Source organism: Bufo gargarizans, chromosome 1 (genome assembly GCF_014858855.1).
Source record: "Bufo gargarizans isolate SCDJY-AF-19 chromosome 1, ASM1485885v1, whole genome shotgun sequence".
Lineage (NCBI taxonomy): Eukaryota > Metazoa > Chordata > Amphibia > Anura > Bufonidae > Bufo > Bufo gargarizans.
Window position 1 is genome coordinate 69371680 of NC_058080.1, and position 20075 is coordinate 69391754.

The 20075-nt window shown below is 44.7% G+C and overlaps 2 protein-coding genes across 2 annotated transcripts in view; one reads left to right on the plus strand and one right to left on the minus strand.

Annotated features, from left to right (window-relative positions):
• Nucleotides 1–16538, minus strand: part of EVC (EvC ciliary complex subunit 1) — a 118918-nt gene extending 102380 nt beyond the window's left edge. The window contains exon 1 of the mRNA XM_044282550.1: nt 16172–16538. Within this exon, the coding sequence (XP_044138485.1) occupies nt 16172–16339 (168 nt within the window). The 5' untranslated portion in view covers nt 16340–16538. The remainder of the gene's footprint in view (nt 1–16171) is intronic.
• An 83-nt stretch (nt 16539–16621) lies between these two features.
• Nucleotides 16622–20075, plus strand: part of EVC2 (EvC ciliary complex subunit 2) — a 193812-nt gene continuing 190358 nt past the window's right edge. Inside the window, exon 1 of the mRNA XM_044282668.1 lies at nt 16622–17039. Within this exon, the coding sequence (XP_044138603.1) occupies nt 16776–17039 (264 nt within the window). The 5' untranslated portion in view covers nt 16622–16775. The remainder of the gene's footprint in view (nt 17040–20075) is intronic.

A 20075-nucleotide genomic window follows, 5' to 3' on the forward strand; every position in this document is an offset into this window, starting at 1 on the left:
GACAGGTATGGGTTTAGTGCCAGAATTAGACTTGGAAATACACAGTAGCGGGTGTGTGTGAAGTTATTCTGAATGACCCAATGTGCACCTTGAATATTATATACCCTTTTAGGGATAGATTTCAAATAGCTCTGATATAGCAGAAACCACTAAATTATGAAATTGCTAAATTGGGAATTGTATTTCAACCCAGAACAAGAAATGTGCTTGAACGGACACTAAATAACTCGCCCAGCTACAGCACTAAGGACAGATTTAGCGGGATATAAATTTGAGGCCTAGTATTTAGGCGCTGGGTGACAGGTATGGGTTTAGTGCCAGAATTAGACTTGGAAATACACAGTAGCGGGTGTGTGTGAAGTTATTCTGAATGACCCAATGTGCACCTTGAATATTATATACCCTTTTAGGGATAGATTTCAAATAGCTCTGATATAGCAGAAACCACTAAATTATGAAATTGCTAAATTGGGAATTGTATTTCAACCCAGAACAAGAAATGTGCTTGAACGGACACTAAATAACTCGCCCAGCTACAGCACTAAGGACAGATTTAGCGGGATATAAATTTGAGGCCTAGTATTTAGGCGCTGGGTGACAGGTATGGGTTTAGTGCCAGAATTAGACTTGGAAATACACAGTAGCGGGTGTGTGTGAAGTTATTCTGAATGACCCAATGTGCACCTTGAATATTATATACCCTTTTAGGGATAGATTTCAAATAGCTCTGATATAGCAGAAACCACTAAATTATGAAATTGCTAAATTGGGAATTGTATTTCAACCCAGAACAAGAAATGTGCTTGAACGGACACTAAATAACTCGCCCAGCTACAGCACTAGGGACAGATTTAGCTGGATATAAATTTGAGGCCTAGTATTTAGGCGCTGCGTGACAGGTATGGGTTTAGTGACAGAATTAGACTTGGAAATACACAGTAGCGGGTGTGTGTGAAGTTATTCTGAATGACCCAATGTGCACCTTGAATATTATATACCCTTTTAGGGATAGATTTCAAATAGCTCTGATATAGCAGAAACCACTAAATTATGAAATTGCTAAATTGGGAATTGTATTTCAACCCAGAACAAGAAATGTGCTTGAACGGACACTAAATAACTCGCCCAGCTACAGCACTAGGGACAGATTTAGCTGGATATAAATTTGAGGCCTAGTATTTAGGCGCTGGGTGACCGGTATGGATTTAGTGACAGAATTAGACTGGGATATGGCCAAAAAATAAACAGACTATTGCTGGTTAAATGCACTTGGTGTGACAGCTTCACCCTGATGTAGGCTTTAGCCAAAAAACAACCACACCATTGAGGGTTAAATGCACTTGGTGACAGGCGCAGCTTGCCCCTGATTTAGTATATGGCCAAAAAATGAACAGACTATTGCTGGTTAAATGCACTTGGTGTGACAGCTTCACCCTGATGTAGGCTTTAGCCAAAAAACAACCACACCATTGAGGGTTAAATGCACTTGGTGACAGGCGCAGCTTGCCCCTGATTTTGTATATGGCCAAAAAATGAACAGACTATTGCTGGTTAAATGCACTTGGTGTGACAGCTTCACCCTGATGTAGGCTTTAGCCAAAAAACAACCACACCATTGAGGGTTAAATGCACTTGGTCGCAGCTTGTGCTGGCGCACCACAAGACACAAAATGGCCGCCGATCACCCCAGAAAAATGTGACTGACAAACGGTCTGTGCAGCCTAAAAACAGTGAGCAATTGAGGATCAGCAGCTCAATGATCCACAGCTGCAGATCGATCAGTTAATCAAGTCCTTTGGAGGAGTTAATCTGCCTAATCTCGCCCTACTGTCGCAGCCGCAACCTCTCCCTACGCTAATCAGAGCAGAGTGACGGGCGGCGCTATGTGACTCCAGCTTAAATAGAGGCTGGGTCACATGGTGCTCTGGCCAATCACAGCCATGCCAATAGTAGGCATGGCTGTGATGGCCTCTTGGGGCAAGTAGTATGACGCTTGTTGATTGGCTGCTTTGCAGCCTTTCAAAAAGCGCCAAGAAAGCGTCACAAAAGCGCGAAGAAAGCGACGAACACCGAACCCGAACCCGGACTTTTACGAAAATGTCCGGGTTCGGGTCCGTGTCACGGACACCCCAAAATTCGGTACGAACCCGAACTATACAGTTCGAGTTCGCTCATCCCTACTCATCATCTGTCCGCTTCATTACCAGAATGTCATCCTCGTCATCTGTCCGCTTCATTATCTGAATGTCATCCTCATCATCTGTCCGCTTCACTACCTGAATGTCATCATCATCATCATTTGTCCGCTTCACTACCTGAATGTCATCATCATCATCTGTCCGCTTCACTACCGGAATGTCATCCTCATCGTCTGTCCGCTTCACTACCGGAATGTCATCCTCGTCATCTGTCCGCTTCACTACCTGAATGTCATCCTCATCATCTGTCCGCTTCATTATCTGAATGTCATCCTCATCATCTGTCCGCTTCATTACCGGAATGTCATCCTTCTCATCTGTCCGCTTCACTACCTGAATGTCATCCTCATCATCTGTCCGCTTCACTACCTGAATGTCATCCTCATCATCTGTCCGCTTCATTATCTGAATGTCATCCTCATCATCTGTCCGCTTCATTATCTGAATGTCATCCTCATCATCTGTCCGCTTCATTATCTGAATGTCATCCTCATCATCTGTCCGCTTCATTACCTGAATGTCATCCTCATCATCTGTCCGCTTCATTACCGGAATGTCATCCTCGTCATCTGTCCGCTTCATTACCTGAATGTCATCCTCATCATCTGTCCGCTTCACTACCGGAATGTCATCCTCGTCATCTGTCCGCTTCATTACCTGAATGTCATCCTCATCATCTGTCTGCTTCACTACCGGAATGTCATCCTCATCATCTGTCCGCTTCATTACCGGAATGTCATCCTCGTCATCTGTCCGCTTCACTACCTGAATGTCATCCTCATCATCTGTCCGCTTCACTACCGGAATGTCATCCTCATCATCTGTCCGCTTCATTACCGGAATGTCATCCTCATCATCTGTCCGCTTCATTACCGGAATGTCATCCTCGTCATCTGTCCGCTTCATTATCTGAATGTCATCCTCGTCATCTGTCTGCTTCATTACCGGAATGTCATCCTCGTCATCTGTCCGCTTCATTACCGGAATGTCATCCTCGTCATCTGTCCGCTTCATTACCGGAATGTCATCCTCATCATCTGTCCGCTTCACTACCTGAATGTCATCCTCATCATCTGTCCGCTTCACTACCGGAATGTCATCCTCGTCATCTGTCCGCTTCATTACCTGAATGTCATCCTCGTCTTGTCTTCTTCATTACCTGACTGACATCTCCTTCTTTTTACCATCATCATTCAGTTTCTGCCATCTAAGGCTAGTTTCGCACTAGCGTTCAGAGATCCGGCGGGCTGTTCCCTGCCTGAGTTCTCTGGATCTGGCATTGTCAGAAGCTGCCTGAATGTCCGCCGGCCCCATTAACTATAACGGGGACTGGCGGAGATCCGGTTGCAACCCGGTAAATATGCAAAGAAAAGGCCGGACTAAAACCGCTGAACACTACTGTGAAAGTAGCCTACGGGTACTTTCACACTAGTGTTGCCGGCACTGCCTGTCGGATCCGGAAATCTGTATGCAAACGGATACCAGTCTCTCCAGTGTCATCCGGAAAAAAGGATCCAGTATTTTTTTTCCATATTTTTAAGGTTCTGCACATGCGCAGACCAGAAAACGGGATCCGGCATTTATACATTTCAATGGGAAATAATGCCGGATTTGGCATTCCGGCAAGTGCTCCGGAATTTTGGCCGGAGAAAATACCGCAGCATGCTGCAGTATTTTCTCCGGCCAAATACCGTAAAAGTGACTGAACTGAAGACATCCTGATGCATCCTGAACGGATTGCTTTCCATTCAGAATGCATTAGGACAAAACTGAAGTGTTTTTTTTCCGGTATTGAGCCCCTAGGACAGAACTCAATACGGGAAAACTTTAACGCTAGTGTGAAAGTACGCTAAGGGCGAGTTGCTACTACTTCTGCACGTTTGTTCCCTGCCAGTGTGGATATCATTACCGGTATTCTTGCAACCCTCCAGTTGCTAAACAATTTGTCCCTACTGTAAGTTCTGGGGGTATCCGACTACCAGGAGATACGGAAAAAGGTGACTGCTAGAGGGGAAATCAGTTCTGCAGTTGTGTGAGCAACTGGTGTCATTTCAACGAAGGACAAATTATCAGATTTCAAAAACTAGAGAAAGGAAACAAGTGAGAAATTCCGAGAGTAAGAATATTAGAAAAAAATAATAGGGAAAAAATATTTCTCGAGGGTCCAGACAGCTCCTTGTCTGACCCTTTCTAACTTTAAAATAAAGACTTTACTCATGACCGGTGTCTTGTCGTTACTCGTTACCTTGAAGTCTGGGTGCTTCAAGTTACTGAAGGACATAGTTAAGATGGACACTAAGGCTACTTTCACACTAGCGTTTCTATTTTCCGGTATTGAGGTCCGTCATAGGGGCTCAATACCGGAAATAAACGCTTCCGTTTTGTCCCCATTCATTGTCAATGGGGACAAAACGTAACAGAACACAACAGAGTGCGCCAGAATGCATTCCGTTCCGTTCTCATACCGGAGAGCATGCTGCGGTTTTCTTTCCGTCCTGGGATGCGGAGCAAGAAGGATCCGTCATGACCCCAATGCAAGTCAATGGGGACGGATCTGTTTTCTCTGACACAATAGAAAACGGATCCGTCCCCCATTGACTTTCAGTGGAGTTCATGAAGGATCCGTCTTGACTATGTTACAGATAATACAACCGGATCCGTTCTGAACGGATGCAGACGGTTGTATTATCAGTAACGGAAGCGTTTTTGCTGAACCCTGCCGGATCCGGCAAAAACACTAGTGTGAAAGTAGCCTTTTGTTAAATGTGTCATTTCTACAATTCTCCCCATTTCTCTTCACCTCTCTGCTCCCTTCTGCTCATGCATGTGCCTGAGAATGAATGGAAACAATTGGTTCTGATGGGAATGGACCTGTTCATTACAACTGCTGAAGACAGTAATGACGATATGGAGGATGTGCTGCATTTCATTCTGAGCACAGGATCAGAGAAAATGGCTGCATTCTTCTAAAGTGAAGAAAAAACTTTGTGCCACTCTGTTGTTGGTACGCTACTGGAAGTCGGGTTCCCGTCCCGTTGTATCCAGAAGAATATAAAATCCAGTTTGTGCGATGTGATAAATTTCATTTAATCAGAAATACGGAAAATCATATACGTGATGTTTCGGCCACAATCCGGCCTTCATCAGACTGGTACAGCTAGAGGCACTGCACGGAAAGCGGGCGTTGTCTTAGGAATCACAGAAGAACTCTGCCAATGGTTAAAGTGTCACCCCTACTCCGAAGTGCTTCTGTAGGGTTTCCGTTCCGCACCATTCCGCATCTCCGGATTTTCAGAACTATTTGAGTGAATGGGTCCGCATCCATGATGCAGAATGCCCATGGAACGGCGCCTGTGTGTTGCAGATCCACAATACGGCAACGGGCAGCACACATTCGTGTGCAGGAGGCCTAATAGAGATCTATTAGGGTGAATAGAATTTCTGTGCCTCGTGCATAGCTCAGTATGGAGACTGCCATGGCAGGCCTGGATCGCTTCAGTAGTGTCCAGTCTGCCATGGAAACCGATCGGAGCCCCGTGCTTTCATTGCAGGGGGCTCCGATCAGAAGGCAGAGGGAACCACATGCCTTTGCCTTCACTCACAGGTGCCGCGATCAACGCTGAGGGGTTAAATGAAACAACCAGCACCCGCCGCGTAGGGAGCAGGGTCACTGCAGAGGTCACCGCTCGATACACCCGCGGGCGCATAACGCCGTATGGGTTAAGGGGGTTAAAATATCATTACTTGAACCAACTACAAAAAGGTTCATGAAAATGGTATTATATTCATAAATAACATCAAGATATGTAATACCATTTTGTCTTCCACTACCTTTACCTCAAATAAAATGATACTATCTCTATAACAGGGGTTTCACTTTCTCCATCATCGTAAATTCTCCTGGAGAGACTAAAGAATCCAATTTCTTGCAGCAATTGTATGTACAGGCTGTTGAGGTTCTGTTTGGATCCCTCATTACCAGATACCCACTAAAATGGAGGAACTAATACACTAACATTCTGGGAAACATCTACATTTAAGGTTCGGTTAATTATATCTTTGGTGGTCTAGGGAAGTACAGTTATTATTTTTTTTTATAATATCCTTGGTGGTCTAGAGTAGTGAAGTTTTTTTATAATATCCTTGGTGGTCTAGGGTAGTGAAGTTTTTTTTATAATATCCTTGGTGGTCTAGGGTAGTGAAGTTTTTTTTTATATAATATCCTTGGTGGTCTAGGGTAGTGACTTTTTTTTTAAATATAATATCCTTGGTGGTCTAGGGTAGTGAAGTTTTTAAAAAAAAAAATAATATCCTTGGTGGTCTAGGGTAGTGAATTTTTTTTTATATCCTTGGTGGTCTAGGGTAGTGAATTTTTTTTTTTTTTTTTATAATATCCTTGGTGGTCTATAGCCTTGTGGGTCTAGGGTAGTAAAGGGGATGAATACCAACAGCAGCTAGACTTAAGGCTGAAAATCTCCTAGGATATGGCCATAGACAGCTTAGCACACAGACATCATCAGCTATTAGTCAATTACAGAAACATTTGACTGATTAATATGACTGTGCAACTGGCTGATGGGATGTGTGAGCGGAGAACAGGGAAAGCAAGATATTTCTACATTTCTGTAACCAGAATGGGCCCCCCCCCCCTCTGGGCACCCATGCAGCTAAACAGGCATTACAGACTATGGCCCCTTTCACATGAACGATACAGATTAGGTCCAGGTGCGCTCACGGAAACTCGCACCATTGCGCAAGCAAGTTCAGTCAGTTTTGTCTGCGATTGCGTTTTGATGCGTTTTTCACGCGCGTGATAAAAAACAGAAGGTTTACAAACAACATCTCTTAGCAACCATCAGTGAAAAACGCATCGATCGCACCCGCACTTGCTTCTGGATGTAATGCGTTTTTCACGCAGCCCTGGCCCTATAGAAGTTAATGGGGCTGCGTGAAAAACGCATTGCATCCGCAAGCAAACGCAGAATATAGAACATGCTGCAATTTTCACGCAACGAACAAGTGATGTGTAAAAAACAACGCTCATGTACACAGATCCATTGAAATGTGGTCAGGATTCCGTGCGGGCGCAATGCGTTCGCATCAGGCATTGCACCCGCGCGGAAAACTTGCTCGTGTGAAAGGGGCCTATATGTCCATCCTTAAATTTATATTTTAAAGATGTTTCCAGGTTCAGGATATTGATGGCCTATCCTCAAGTCAGCCATATTATATTGGTGGGGGTCAGGCTGTCAGCAAAGGGGCTATGACTCTTGTGTGAAGGCTGCAGGCTCTTCCTCTGGATCTGCCTTCCTGCTCGCCGTCTACTTAGGAGCGGTGGTGCAGGATGTTGCAGCTTCTGTTTATTCAAGTGAATGCGACAAGGCTGTAATACTCTGCACTGCCACTAATAAGTCGGTGACATGAAGTCTGACATTATCCAATCAGTGCTGCCAGCATCAGAAGGCGCAGGGACGCTCCCCCAAATGGCAACTCCCATTTGGACCTTTACAGCAAACTGCCAGTAATTCATTCATTATTTCTAGCAGGAATAATAGAGGAATGGCACAACATGGAGTCATAAGAATAGATGCTCCAGGGGGAATACAAATAGTTACTAGACATGTCAAGAGAGGTGACAGGACCTCTTTAAGATGTGGCCTACTTGATGGCCAGAGTTCTTATTGTAAGGGCCATAAGCAACACTAAGGGCTCATGCACACAAGCGTATTTTCTTTCCGCTTCCGTCCCGTTTTTTTCACTTCCATTCACTTCAATGGGTCTGCAAAAACAACGGAAGGTACTTCGTGTGCAATCCGTTTCCATATTTCCGTTCCGCAAAAAAGTAGTGCATGTCCTATTATTGTCCGAGGCCCTGTTCAGGTCAATGGGTCCGCCAAAAATACGGAACCCATACAGAACACATCCATTTTTTACAGATCCATACTGTAGAAATGCTATGCCCAGCCCATATTGCTCATGTGTTTGGTGATTAATAAGTTACTGTTTCCGATCCGCAAAAAACGGATCGCATACGGAAACCATACAGATATGTTTTGTGGAATAACGGAACAGAAAAGGACTTAAATCAGAGAAAAATAAACCTCAGATATGGGACAACGGACCGCAAAACAACAACGGTCGTGTGCATGAGCCCTAACCATGGAGAGGCTCGTTCCCTTTTTTCGAGGGATGAAGGCTATCACTAAGGCAATACATGGCAGTCTTAATAGAGGATGTCACCTGGTTCAGAGACTGACAGAGGTCTTGTGGCATTATTGCCTACAGCTCCGCTATTACTGCAGTAGCATGCCGGTGTCTTGTGCGGTCCCCATGTGCTGTTCTTCAAACTGGGTTGTTAACAGGCTTCCGTAATGTGACAGCCAACATTGTGGGTTATGCCGGCCATATATACGCTGTGACACTGAGAATTATCTCTGACCTTCAATGTTCGTACAGAGTCACACTGGAAAAGATAGTATAATGTAATACACAAGATCATCTGCCAGGATGACTTTAAAGGGTAACTGTCATATTTTTTTTTTATGTGCTAGTTTATTAGAGATAGGCATATATACCTGAGTTAGTTCGTCAATGATTGTCAAAAGATCTGTAATTACCTTATAATAACAGCTTCATTAATGTCCCCTGTCCCTTTCCACTGCTCCCTTAAAAGACCATTGCTAGGGCTCATCTGTCTTCCCTTTAGTATAAACAGAAGACAGAGGGGCGGTCCTCCACACTGCCTGTCTGTATTAGGCTTCAGAGTGAGGAGGCGTGTCTCTCAGTAATCCAGTCTGATTGGCTGGCAGGGAGCTGCTGGCTACAGCAAGTTTGTATGTGACCTGAGGGAAAGCAGTTTTGGCCTCAGAGAACTGGCAGAGGAGCCATCTTGAGAAGATCCTCATAATGTATGATTCAAAACAGCCGTAACTAAGGGGAAAACTCAAGGAAAACAGTGGTAAGTGAAGAAACTAAAGATGCTTTATGCATAATGCTGCTGCAGCAGTAACATATGCAAAAATATTTTTTGATGAAAAGTTATCCTTTAAAAGCGAACTGTAAGTAAATGGACACCCTTGAATTCCATTTCTTGTTAAAAAAATTTTTATCTAAAATATATTTCCACTGGATATTTGCTAGTTTGGTACAGAGCTCCAAATCCCCTGTGTAGACACAGATTTAAAAGATAAAATTCTGGCTACAAGTATCCACCACTAGGAGGAGCCTAGGAGTTTGCTGCACACTGTTATACTTTACAGGCATTTCCCATTCATTAAGGGTAACCCCTCACTGCTCGTGTCACTGTGTCAAAATGTTCACAGTAGAGATGAGCAAATAGATTTGTTCATCAAACAGTCCTTGAGCAGCGAGGGGCAAGAGGCGCTGCATGATTGACAGTTGCAGATATCTCGCCTGAGCCTGTTAATCTTGCACCTGAACCGTTGCTCAGAGGAGCAGCGCATGCGCAGAGGCTCTGCTGCGGATAACGGAGCAGCTGCACGTGCCACTACACTTCTGGCTAGCCGGAGCACTGGCACAAAGTTGACTGGACCGGGGCGAGACATCCACCACTGTCAATCGGGGGGGGGGGGGGGGGGGCCTCTTGAGCAGTGGGGACAGCCCCTCGCTGCTCAAGAACTCTGGTAAATGATTTAATTCGTACAAATCGATTTGCTCACCGCTAATTCACAGCAATGTGAAAGTTTGATAAACCTGTGAATAATTTATTTAACCCTTTCATATAAGTTTAATGAGTCAGACAAGTCCCCAGCACACTGACATTAACAGCGCTATAATGGTCAACAGTTGTACGGTATTATACACATGGATCTTATAAGAAGTCGGAGGTTAAACTGTACCTAAACATTTCTATATACTTTATTAAATCCTATTCTAAATGCCATTAAATTAACCCTTAGGCCCCTTTCACACGGGCGAGAATTCCGCACGGGTGCAATGCGCGAGTTGAACGCATTGCACCCGCACTGAATCCGGACCCATTCACTTCAATGGGGCTGTGCACTTGAGCGGTGATTTTCACGCATCACTTGTGCGTTGCGTAAAATTCGCAGCAAGCTCTATATTGTGCACTTTTTCATAGAAGTGAAAGGGGCTGTGTGAAAATCATAAGCATCCGCAAGCAAGTGCGGATGCGGTGCGATTTTCATGCATGGTTGCTAGGTGATGATCGGGATGGGGACCCGATCTTTGCTATTATTTTCCCTTATAACCATGTTATAAGGGAAAATAATAGCATTCTTAACCCCTTACCGACCTATGACGTACTACTACATCATGGGAACCACTGCGTTCCCGCAATTTGACATTATAGTACGTCATAGTGATTGCGCGGGCACAGGAGCGGTTCGCTCACGATCACTGCAGGGGCCTGGCAGTCCGTGGTAGCCGGGCCCCTGCTGTATCCGCCGGCATCGCTGTAAAAGCCGATGCCGGCGGTTTAACCCCTTTTATGCCGCGGTCCGCGTTGACCGCGACATAGAAGGGGTTTGTGTCGGGTAAGTGATCGCATCGAGTCCCCGTGCTGCTGTGGCGGGTGACCCAATGCGACACAAGGCAGCCCGATGCAGTGCAGAGGCTGCCCAATTCCTTGCACGGCATCGGGAACTGCCTTCTACGGGTGCCGAGGAGATCCAGCCTCAGGCCTGGTCTCCTAGGCAACCTGTTAGTGTATGACTCAGTGTCATACACTAAGGCCTCGTTCACACTTCAGTGTTTGGTCAGTGATTTCCATCAGTGATTTATGAGCCAAAACCAGAAGTGGAGCCTCCACAGACATGAGGTAGAAGGGAAAGATCTGCTCCTGTTCTGTGTTTAGAGTTGTACCTGGTTTGGGCTCACAAATCACTGATGGAAATCACTGACTAAACACTGAAGTGTGAACGAGGCCTAACAGGCAATGCATTACAATACAGATGTATTGTAATGCATTGCAGAGAGGATCAGACCCCCAAAAGTGAACGTCATAAATAAAGTAAAGAAAAAAAAAATGTGTTTTTAATAAAATTTATGAAGTAATAAAATTATTAAAGTAAAAAAAAAACAAAAAAACACCCCTTTCCCCTTAATTTATAATAAAAAATAGAAAAAAATTCCATTTTTGTCACCTCACATCACAAAAAGTGCAACACCAAGTGATCAAAAAGGTGTATGTCCCACAAAATGGTATCAATAAAACAGTCACCTCATCCCGCAAAAAATGAGCCCTTACCTAAGACAATCGCCCAAAAAATAAAAAACTATAGCTCTCAGAACATGGAGACACTAAAACATAATTTTTTTGTTTCAAAACTGCTATTATTGTGCTAAAGTTAAATACATAAAAAAAATATATATACATATTAGGTATCGCCACATCCGTAACAACCAGCTCTATAAAAATATCACATGACCTAACCCCTCAGGTGAACACCGTAAAAAAAAAAAAAAGAAGATTTTTGTCACATTACATCACAAAAATTGCAACAGCAAGTGATCAAAAAGGCGTATGCCCCCCAAAATAGCACCAATTAGACCGTCACCTCATTCCACAAAAAATTAGACCCTACCTAAGAGAATCAGTCAAAAAATAAAAAAAGCTATCATTCTCAGACAATGGAGACACTGAAATATGATTATTTTTTGCTTCAAAACTGCTATTATTGTGCTAAAGTGAAAACAATAAAAAAAAAGGATACATGTTAGGTATCGCCATGTCCGTAACAACCAGCTCTATAAAAATATCACATGATCTAACCACTCAGATGAACACTGTATAAAAAATATAAATAAACGGTGTTAAAAAAAGGCATTTTTGTCACATTATATCACAAAAATTGCAACAGCAAGCGTATGCTCCCACAATGGAACCAATCAGACCGTCACCTCATCCCGCAAAAAATGAGACCCTACCTAAGAGAATTGGTAAAAAAAAAAAAAAAAAGCTATGGCTTTCAGACTATGGAGACACTAAAATATCATTATTTCAGTTTCAAAAATGCTATTATTGTGTAAAACTTAAATAAAGAACAAAAAGTAGACATATTAGGTATTGCCACGTCCGTAACGATCTGCTCTATTAAAAAGTTACATGACCTAATCCCTCAAGTAAACGCTGTAAAAATAAAAAAGCTGCTAAAACATACATTTTTGGGTTACCTTGCCTCACAAAAAAGTAATATAGAGCAATTAAAAATCATATGTACCCCAAAATAGTACCAATAAAACTGGCACATTATCCCATAGTTTCCAAAATGTGGTCTCTTTTTGAGTTTCTACTGTAGGGGGTGCATCAGGGGGGCTTCAAATGGGACATGGCATCTAAAAAACAGTTCAGCGAAATTTGCCTTCCAAAAACCATATGTCGTTCCTTTCCTACAGAAATTTACGATCAGATGTGGGGTGTTTCTGTAAACCGCAGAATCAGGGTAATAAATATTGAGTTTTATTTGGCTGTTTACCCTTGCTTTGCTACTGGAAAAAAATTATTAAAATGTAAAATCTGCCAAAAAAGTGAAATTCTGAAATGTAATCTCCATTTTCTATTAATTCTTGTGGAACACCTAAAGGGTTAACAAAGTTTGTAAAATCAGTTTTGTATACCTTGAGGGGTGTAGTTTCGAAAATGGGGTCATTTTTGGGTGGTTTCTATTATGTAAGCCTCACAAAGTGACTTCAGACCTGAACTGGTCCTTCAAAAGTGGGTTTTGGAAATTTTCCAAACTATTTCAAGATTTGCTTCCAAACTGCTTAGTAAATTAGGGATGGAGGGGTTAAAAAAAATAAAAAAAATAATAATATTAAACTCACCTCATCCACTTGTTCCTGCAGCCCGGCTTGTCTTCTTTCTTCTTCTTTGAGGACCTGGGAGAAAAGGACCTTTGGTGACGTCATTGCGCTCATCACATGGTCCGTCACATGGTCCATCACATGATGATGGCCCTTTGTGATCAGCGCAGTGACGTCACCAAAGGTCCTTTTCTCCCAGGTTGTCAAAAAAAATGAAAGAAGACAAGCCGGGCTGTGCTTATCACATGGTCCATCACATGGTCCATCACATGGTGATGGCCCTTTGTGATCAGCGCAGTGACGTCACCAAAGGTCCCTTTCTCCCAGGTTGTCAAAGAAAATGAAAGAAGACAAGCTGGGCTGCGCGAACAAGTGGATGAAGGGAGTTTAATTATTTATTTTATTTTTCAACCCCTCCATCCCGAATTTACTTAGCATTCAGTATTCAGAATGCTATTATTTTCCCTTTTAACCATGCTATAAGTGAAAATATTAAAATCTACACAACACCGATCCCAAGCCCGAACTTCTGTGAAGAAGTCCGTGTTCGGGTCTGGGTACCAAACATAAGGATTTTTCTCACGCGCGTGCAAAATGCATTCAAACACTTTGCACTTGCTCTGAAAAATTGCGCATTTTCCCGCAACGCACCCGCATCTTGTCCGGCCCTCACACGCGACAACCCGTGTGAAAGAGGCCTAAGGCTGGTTTCACACGGGCGTTGCGGATTGGGGCCGGATGCGTTCAGGGTGCGTTCTGTGAAACTCGCACTATTTTGCAAGCAAGTTCAGTCGGTTTTGTCTGCGATTGCGTTTAGTTGTTCAGTTTTTTCCGCGTGGGTGCAATGCGTTTTGATGCGTTTTTCACGCGCGTGATAAAAAACTGAAGGTTTACAAACAACATCTCTTAGCAACCATCAGTGAAAAACGCATTGCATCCGCACTTGCTTGCGGATGCAATGCGTTTTTCATGCAGCCCCAATCACTTCTATGGGGCCAGGGCTGCGTGAAAAACGCAGAATATAGAGCATGCTGCGATTTTCACGCAACGCAGAACTGATGCGTGAAAAAACACGCTCATGTGCACAGACCCATTGAAATGAATGGGTCAGGATTTAGTGCGGGTGCTATGCGTTCACGTCACGCATTGCACCCGCGCGGAAATCACGCTCGTGTGAAAGGGACCTAAGAGGACAGGGCAATTTTCAGTTTTTGCATTCTTTACTCCCTGTCTTCCTGGTGCAATGCGTGACGTGAACGCATAGCACCCGCACTGAATCCTGATCCATTCATTTCAATGGGTCTGTGTACATGAGCGTTTTTTTTTCACGCATCAGTTCTGCGTTGCGTGAAAAACGCAGCATGTTCTATATTCAGTGTTTTTCAAGCAGCCCTGGCCCGATAGAAGTGAATGGGTCTTCAGTGAAAAACGCATTGCATCTGCAAGCAGTTGCGGATGCAATACGTTTTTCACTGATGGTTGCTAAGAGATCTTGTTTGTAAACCTTCAGTTTTTTATCATGCGCATGAAAAACGCATCAAAACGCATTGCACTCGCGCGGAAAAAACTGAATTGAACGCAATCACAGACAAAACTGACTAGCAATACTGCGAGTTGCACTGAATGCACCCTGAACGCATCCGGACCTAATCCGTCACGCTCGTGTGAAAGGGGCCTAATGGTACCATTTACTATTGCATACAATATAGTGGGAAGCTGAAAAAAAATTCTAAATGGGGTGGAATAGAAAAAAAAAAGTCTCGGGATAGTTCATCAGTATCTGATCAGTGGGGGTCCAACACTCGGGCTGTTTGAGAAGGCACTGGTACTCGCTACAGCGCCGCAGCATTCTCGCAGCTTTGCCTAGACCATATGATATCACATTCATCGATTACATGGCCTAGACCAGCAGTGATGCTCAACCTGCGGCCCTCCAGCTGTTGTAAAACTACAACTCCCACCATGCCCTGTTGTAGGATGGTAGCTGTGAGCTGTCCAAGAATGCTGGGAGTTGTAGTTTTGCAACCGCTGGAGGGCCGCAGGTTGGGCATCCCTGGCCTAGACAAAGCTCATCCCTACTGAAGTCAATAAGGCTGAGCTGCGATACCAAGCGCAGCCACTATATAATGTCTGGCGCTGTGCTTGGTGAGTACGGAGAAGGACTCTGCGCTCACAGGAGTGCCGGTGCCATCTTAAAAAGCTGATCAGCAGGGGTCCCGGGTGTCGGACCCCCACCGATCATGTCGGACCCCCACCGATCAGATACTGATGACCTATTCACCTGTCATCAGTGCCATGGGTTCCAGCACCATACTCCCTTCATCTCCACCTCCGTTCCCCCTGGACTGAAGCGTGACGTGTCGTCTACACACACAGTGTCACTGGCCAATCAATGACATTGGAGAGAATGCGTAAAGGCCTTGCACTTCACCGCTGAGGCTGGCAGCTGTGAGCCGGCATGTCACACTAAGGCCTCTTGCACACGACCGTATGTTTATCGCGGTCCGCAAAAAAAAGGATCCGCAAAAAAAATACAGATGATGTCTGTGTGCATTCCGTAAACAGCCGGCCCCTAATAGAACAGTCCTATCCTTGTCCGTAATGTGGACAATAATAAGACATGTTCTATTTTTTTGCGGAACGGAAATACGGATATACGGAAATGGAAAGCACACGGAGTAACTTCTGTTTTTTTGCACACCCATTAGAAATTAATGGTTCCGTATACGATCTGCAAAAAAAAAAAAAAAAAAAAAACGGACACGGAAAGAAAATAAGTTTGTGTGCAAGAGGCCGTAGGGTCCAGCGGGGACCTTGGTGCTGACAGGTGAGTCTCTTTATTTTTTTTTAACCCCTGCCTGCACATACAGTATGAAGGGTTCTCAGTCCCTCTGTAATGTAGGAGCGGAGATGGTGCAGACTCTGGACAATATTTCATATATGTGCAGAGCCACGAAGGTATGGTTCTATAATATTATTATATGTTGTGGGCGATTTATACATTTGGCGCAGGTTTACCCCAATTAGAAACTAGTGGCGGGATACTCCGCTGAGAGGGCGCTATACCTACAATACTTTACACATAGTACATTGGAAACAGTAAAACATGAATCCAAACATATGAGAAATACAGAAGGACATTATTATCTACTGGTCTGCACATAGAAGTACACATAATGGTCACCTACCTTCCTGGAGAGCAGGGGAAGAAGCACATACCAACACAGGAGTCCTGCAGCCACCCCCCCAGTCACAATGCCCAGCACCACAGCAGTGGCCAGCAGACCAGGGACCACCTGGAGGGAGTCTACTGAGAAGGTCAGGACTACATCAGAGGAGCAGCTATTGCTAGCCATGGCTGTAAGGTAGAGCTAGAACCCCTCTCATAGACTCAGGACACGCTCCCCTGACATGTTCCAGGGTTGCCATACACATGCAGCCCTATTGTTAGGTGCAGAGCCTCAAGGCAAGTCTTACAAGTTCTCAGAGAAGTTTCCATGGAAGTTTTGCCTCAAACCCCCTCACTACAAATCCCATGATGCAAGAGGAAGAAGAGGGCTCACATTACTGCTCAGTGCACCAATCTCAGCCTGGAGGTGGGATCTCACATTCCTAAAACTGTTGTGTCCCAAGTCCTTCCTCCCCTCCTGGAAGTGCTGAGCTTTCTGCACAACAATGTATCCAGTTCCGAGCAACTTGCAACATTGTATCACTGAAGAGCTGTGGAGCCATGCCAGGGATGCCAGGCACATCTGACTGTGTGCCCTAAAATCAGCCCATAGCTTTGATATCATGGAGGATGGTGGTGGTTATGTGAGGGTGACAGCCCATCTCAGGGGCCACCCATGGGTTGCACTAGTCACCATGGTCTTATGTGTGACTGCTCTGCCCTCTGCCAGGGCTTCCTCCATGATCCCTGGCACCTCTTTATTAAATGGGGGGCAGACTAATATATATGACAGAAGAGCTGAGGATGCCGGAGGCCTTCTGAAGACTAGATCACCCTGTGTCACTTCTGATTGTGAGCTTCTGGACAAGAACTCTGGAGAAAGCCAAGTAAGTGGTCCTTGTACTATATGGAGGGGGATAGATCGGTGGTGCCGGCTACTTTCACACTGGCGTTTTGGCTCTCCGTTTGTGAGATCCGTCATGGATAGTGTTGAGCGAACTTGTGTTTTAAGTTTGGCGTCTAAAGTTCGGGTTATCGAAGAATCGCGTTATGGATTCCGCTACCACGGACCATAACGGAAATTAGAATCCATAACGCAATTCTTCGATAACCTGAACTTTAAACGCCGAACTTAAAACACAAGTTCACTCAACACTAGTCATGGGCTCTCAGAAACGGTCCAAAACGGATCCGTTTTGCCCTAATGCATTCTGAATTGAAAAGGATCCGCTCAGTTTGCCTTCGTTCCGTCTCCATTCCGACTTGGAGGCGGACACCAAAACGCCGCTTGCAGCGTCTTGGTGTCCGTCCGACGAAACTGATCCAAAACGGATCCGTCCTGACACACAATGTAAGTCAATGGGGACGGATCTGTTTTCACTGACACAATATGGCACAATAGAAAAACGGATCCGTCTTGAACACCATTAAAAGTCAAAATAGGACGGATCCGTCTTGGCTATGTTAAAGATAATACAAACGGATCCGTCCTGACACACAATGTACGTCAATAGGGACGGATCCGTCTTGGCTATGTTAAAGATAATACAAACGGATCCGTTCTGAACGGATGCAGACGGTTGTATTATCTGAACGGATCCGTCTGTGCAGAGTGTTATATGGAAGGATAAGTGAGAGATATTTCTATATTCAAATGTAAATTCGTTGTATTGTTATCCTGTTCTGATCTGGGGTCGCAGCCTGTTTGATAGCCCAGAATGTCTGTCGGTATTTTGCTGGTTGCTATTGGAAACAGTCAACAAGCTTGTCGTCGGACACACCCCAAGCAGAGCTGATATAGTGGTGATGACCTTAGCAGCCGGCCCACCCAGCACCCTCTGTAGCATCTTCCGCAGTCCATCTCAAGGGAGATTTAAGTTACCTGGTGACTTTTAGCAGCCATAAAAGAAGATTGAGTGGCGAAATGCGTGTGACTAAAGTTGCATTCTTCTATCGCTTGAAAGTGGTTGTCAGGTTTGGACAATCCCTTTATGTTAGAAGAGACCTCTGGCAATAAACTGATCATAGGGAGTTCCATTACTGAAATTAAAGGGATATTCCAGTTATTTAAAGTATTAGACAGATGGGGGTCCTACAGTACCTCTGGGAACCCCGCCGATGAGGAAAATGGGGCCCTTTACCCCATGGATCCCCTCAAAATGAATGGAGCGGTTGGTTGTGCAGACGCTCAGCAGTTCCATCCGTTTCTATGGTAGATAGGCTAGCAATGTACTTCACTATCTCTCAAACTCCCATAGAAATGAATGGAGTGGCTGAGCACATGCATGACTGGCTGCTCTGTTCACTCGGGAAGTTACTCCTAACCTGTGGATAGGGCAGGGATCAGCAACCTTCTTATCACTTTATGGAAAGTATGTGACGCGTTTCGGCTCTACTCCTTTTTTGAGGCTAGGTCATCAGTATCAGATTGACAGGAGTAGGACTCCCAGCACCCCCACTGATCAGCTGTTTGAAGAGGCTGCTGCACTCACCGGAGCTGCACTGCGGTCTCTTCACAGTTTACTAAGCACAGCGCCATACATTGTATAGTGGTTGTACTTGGTATTACAGCTCAGTCCCTTTCAAGTGCAACTAGGCCATGTGACCGATGTATGGTGATTTCACTGGCCTAGGAAAAGGCCTAAGCGCTCATGGGGCACTGCGGCCTCTTCCTACAGCTGACTCACAGGACCCCCCCCCCCCCCCCCCCCCGCTGATCTGACCTATTCAGAGGATAGGTAATCAATATCAAATTCCTGAATAACCCCTTTAAGACCAACATTTCTGAAGGGGTTGAGCCTCATTCACACGGTGTTCCACGGACGTGTCCTATACGTGTTTTCCACGGACAGCACACGGCCCCCATTCATTTTAACGTGTGCTGTGTTTTAGTACAGTCCGTGTTTTTAGCACGGATGCATGCTCTATTTTGTCCGTGTTCATGGATCCATCACGCCCATTATAATCTACGGGTCCATAAAAACCAGAGATGCAACACGGATGCCATCAGTGTTTCACGGATCATTAGGAAGACACTTTTTCTCGGATTTAAGCATGGACATGGATGTGTGAATGAGGCTTTAAAGACTTGTGTGCGTGGAGACTGTACGGCTCCCTAATATGAAGATGATCCGGTACATTGAGAAAGCGATGCACAGTATGGAGTCCAGCAGAGAATGCCACAACTTTCTATCTGTCAGATTAATATGGATTTCAAAACAATGTGGGGGGAATTTACCATTCCCCCTACCCCGGTTTTGCATCTTTATAGAAGCCATTGCGACTTTAGGCCCCTTTCACACGAGCGAGTATTCCGCGCGGATGCGATGCGTGAGTTGAATGCATGGCACCCGCACTGAATCCGGACCCATTCATTTCTATGGGGCTCTGCACATGAGCGGTGATTTTCACTCATCACTTATGCGTTGCGTGAAAATTGCAGCATGCTCTATTTTGTGCGTTTTTCATGTAACGCAGCCCCCATAGAAATTAATGGGGTTGCGTGAAAATCGCAAGCATCCGCAAGCAAGTGCGAATGCGGTGCGATTTTCACACACGGTTGCTAGGAGACGATCGGGATGGAGACTCGATCATTATTATTTTCCCTTATAACATGGTTATGAGGGAAAATAATAGCATTCTGAATACAGAATGCATAGTAAAATAGCGCTGGAGGGGTTAAAAAAAATAAAAAATAATTTAACTCACCTTAGTCCACTTGATCGCGCTGCCCCGCATCTCGTCTTTCTCCTTTGCTGAACAGGACCTGTGGTGACGTCACTCCGGTCATCACATGTTCCATCACATGATCTTTTACCATGGTGATGGATCATGTGATGATCGGAGTGACGTCACCACAGGTCCTGTTCCTGCAATGAATGCTCACCACAGGTCCTGTTCAGCAAAGGAGACAGAAGAGATGC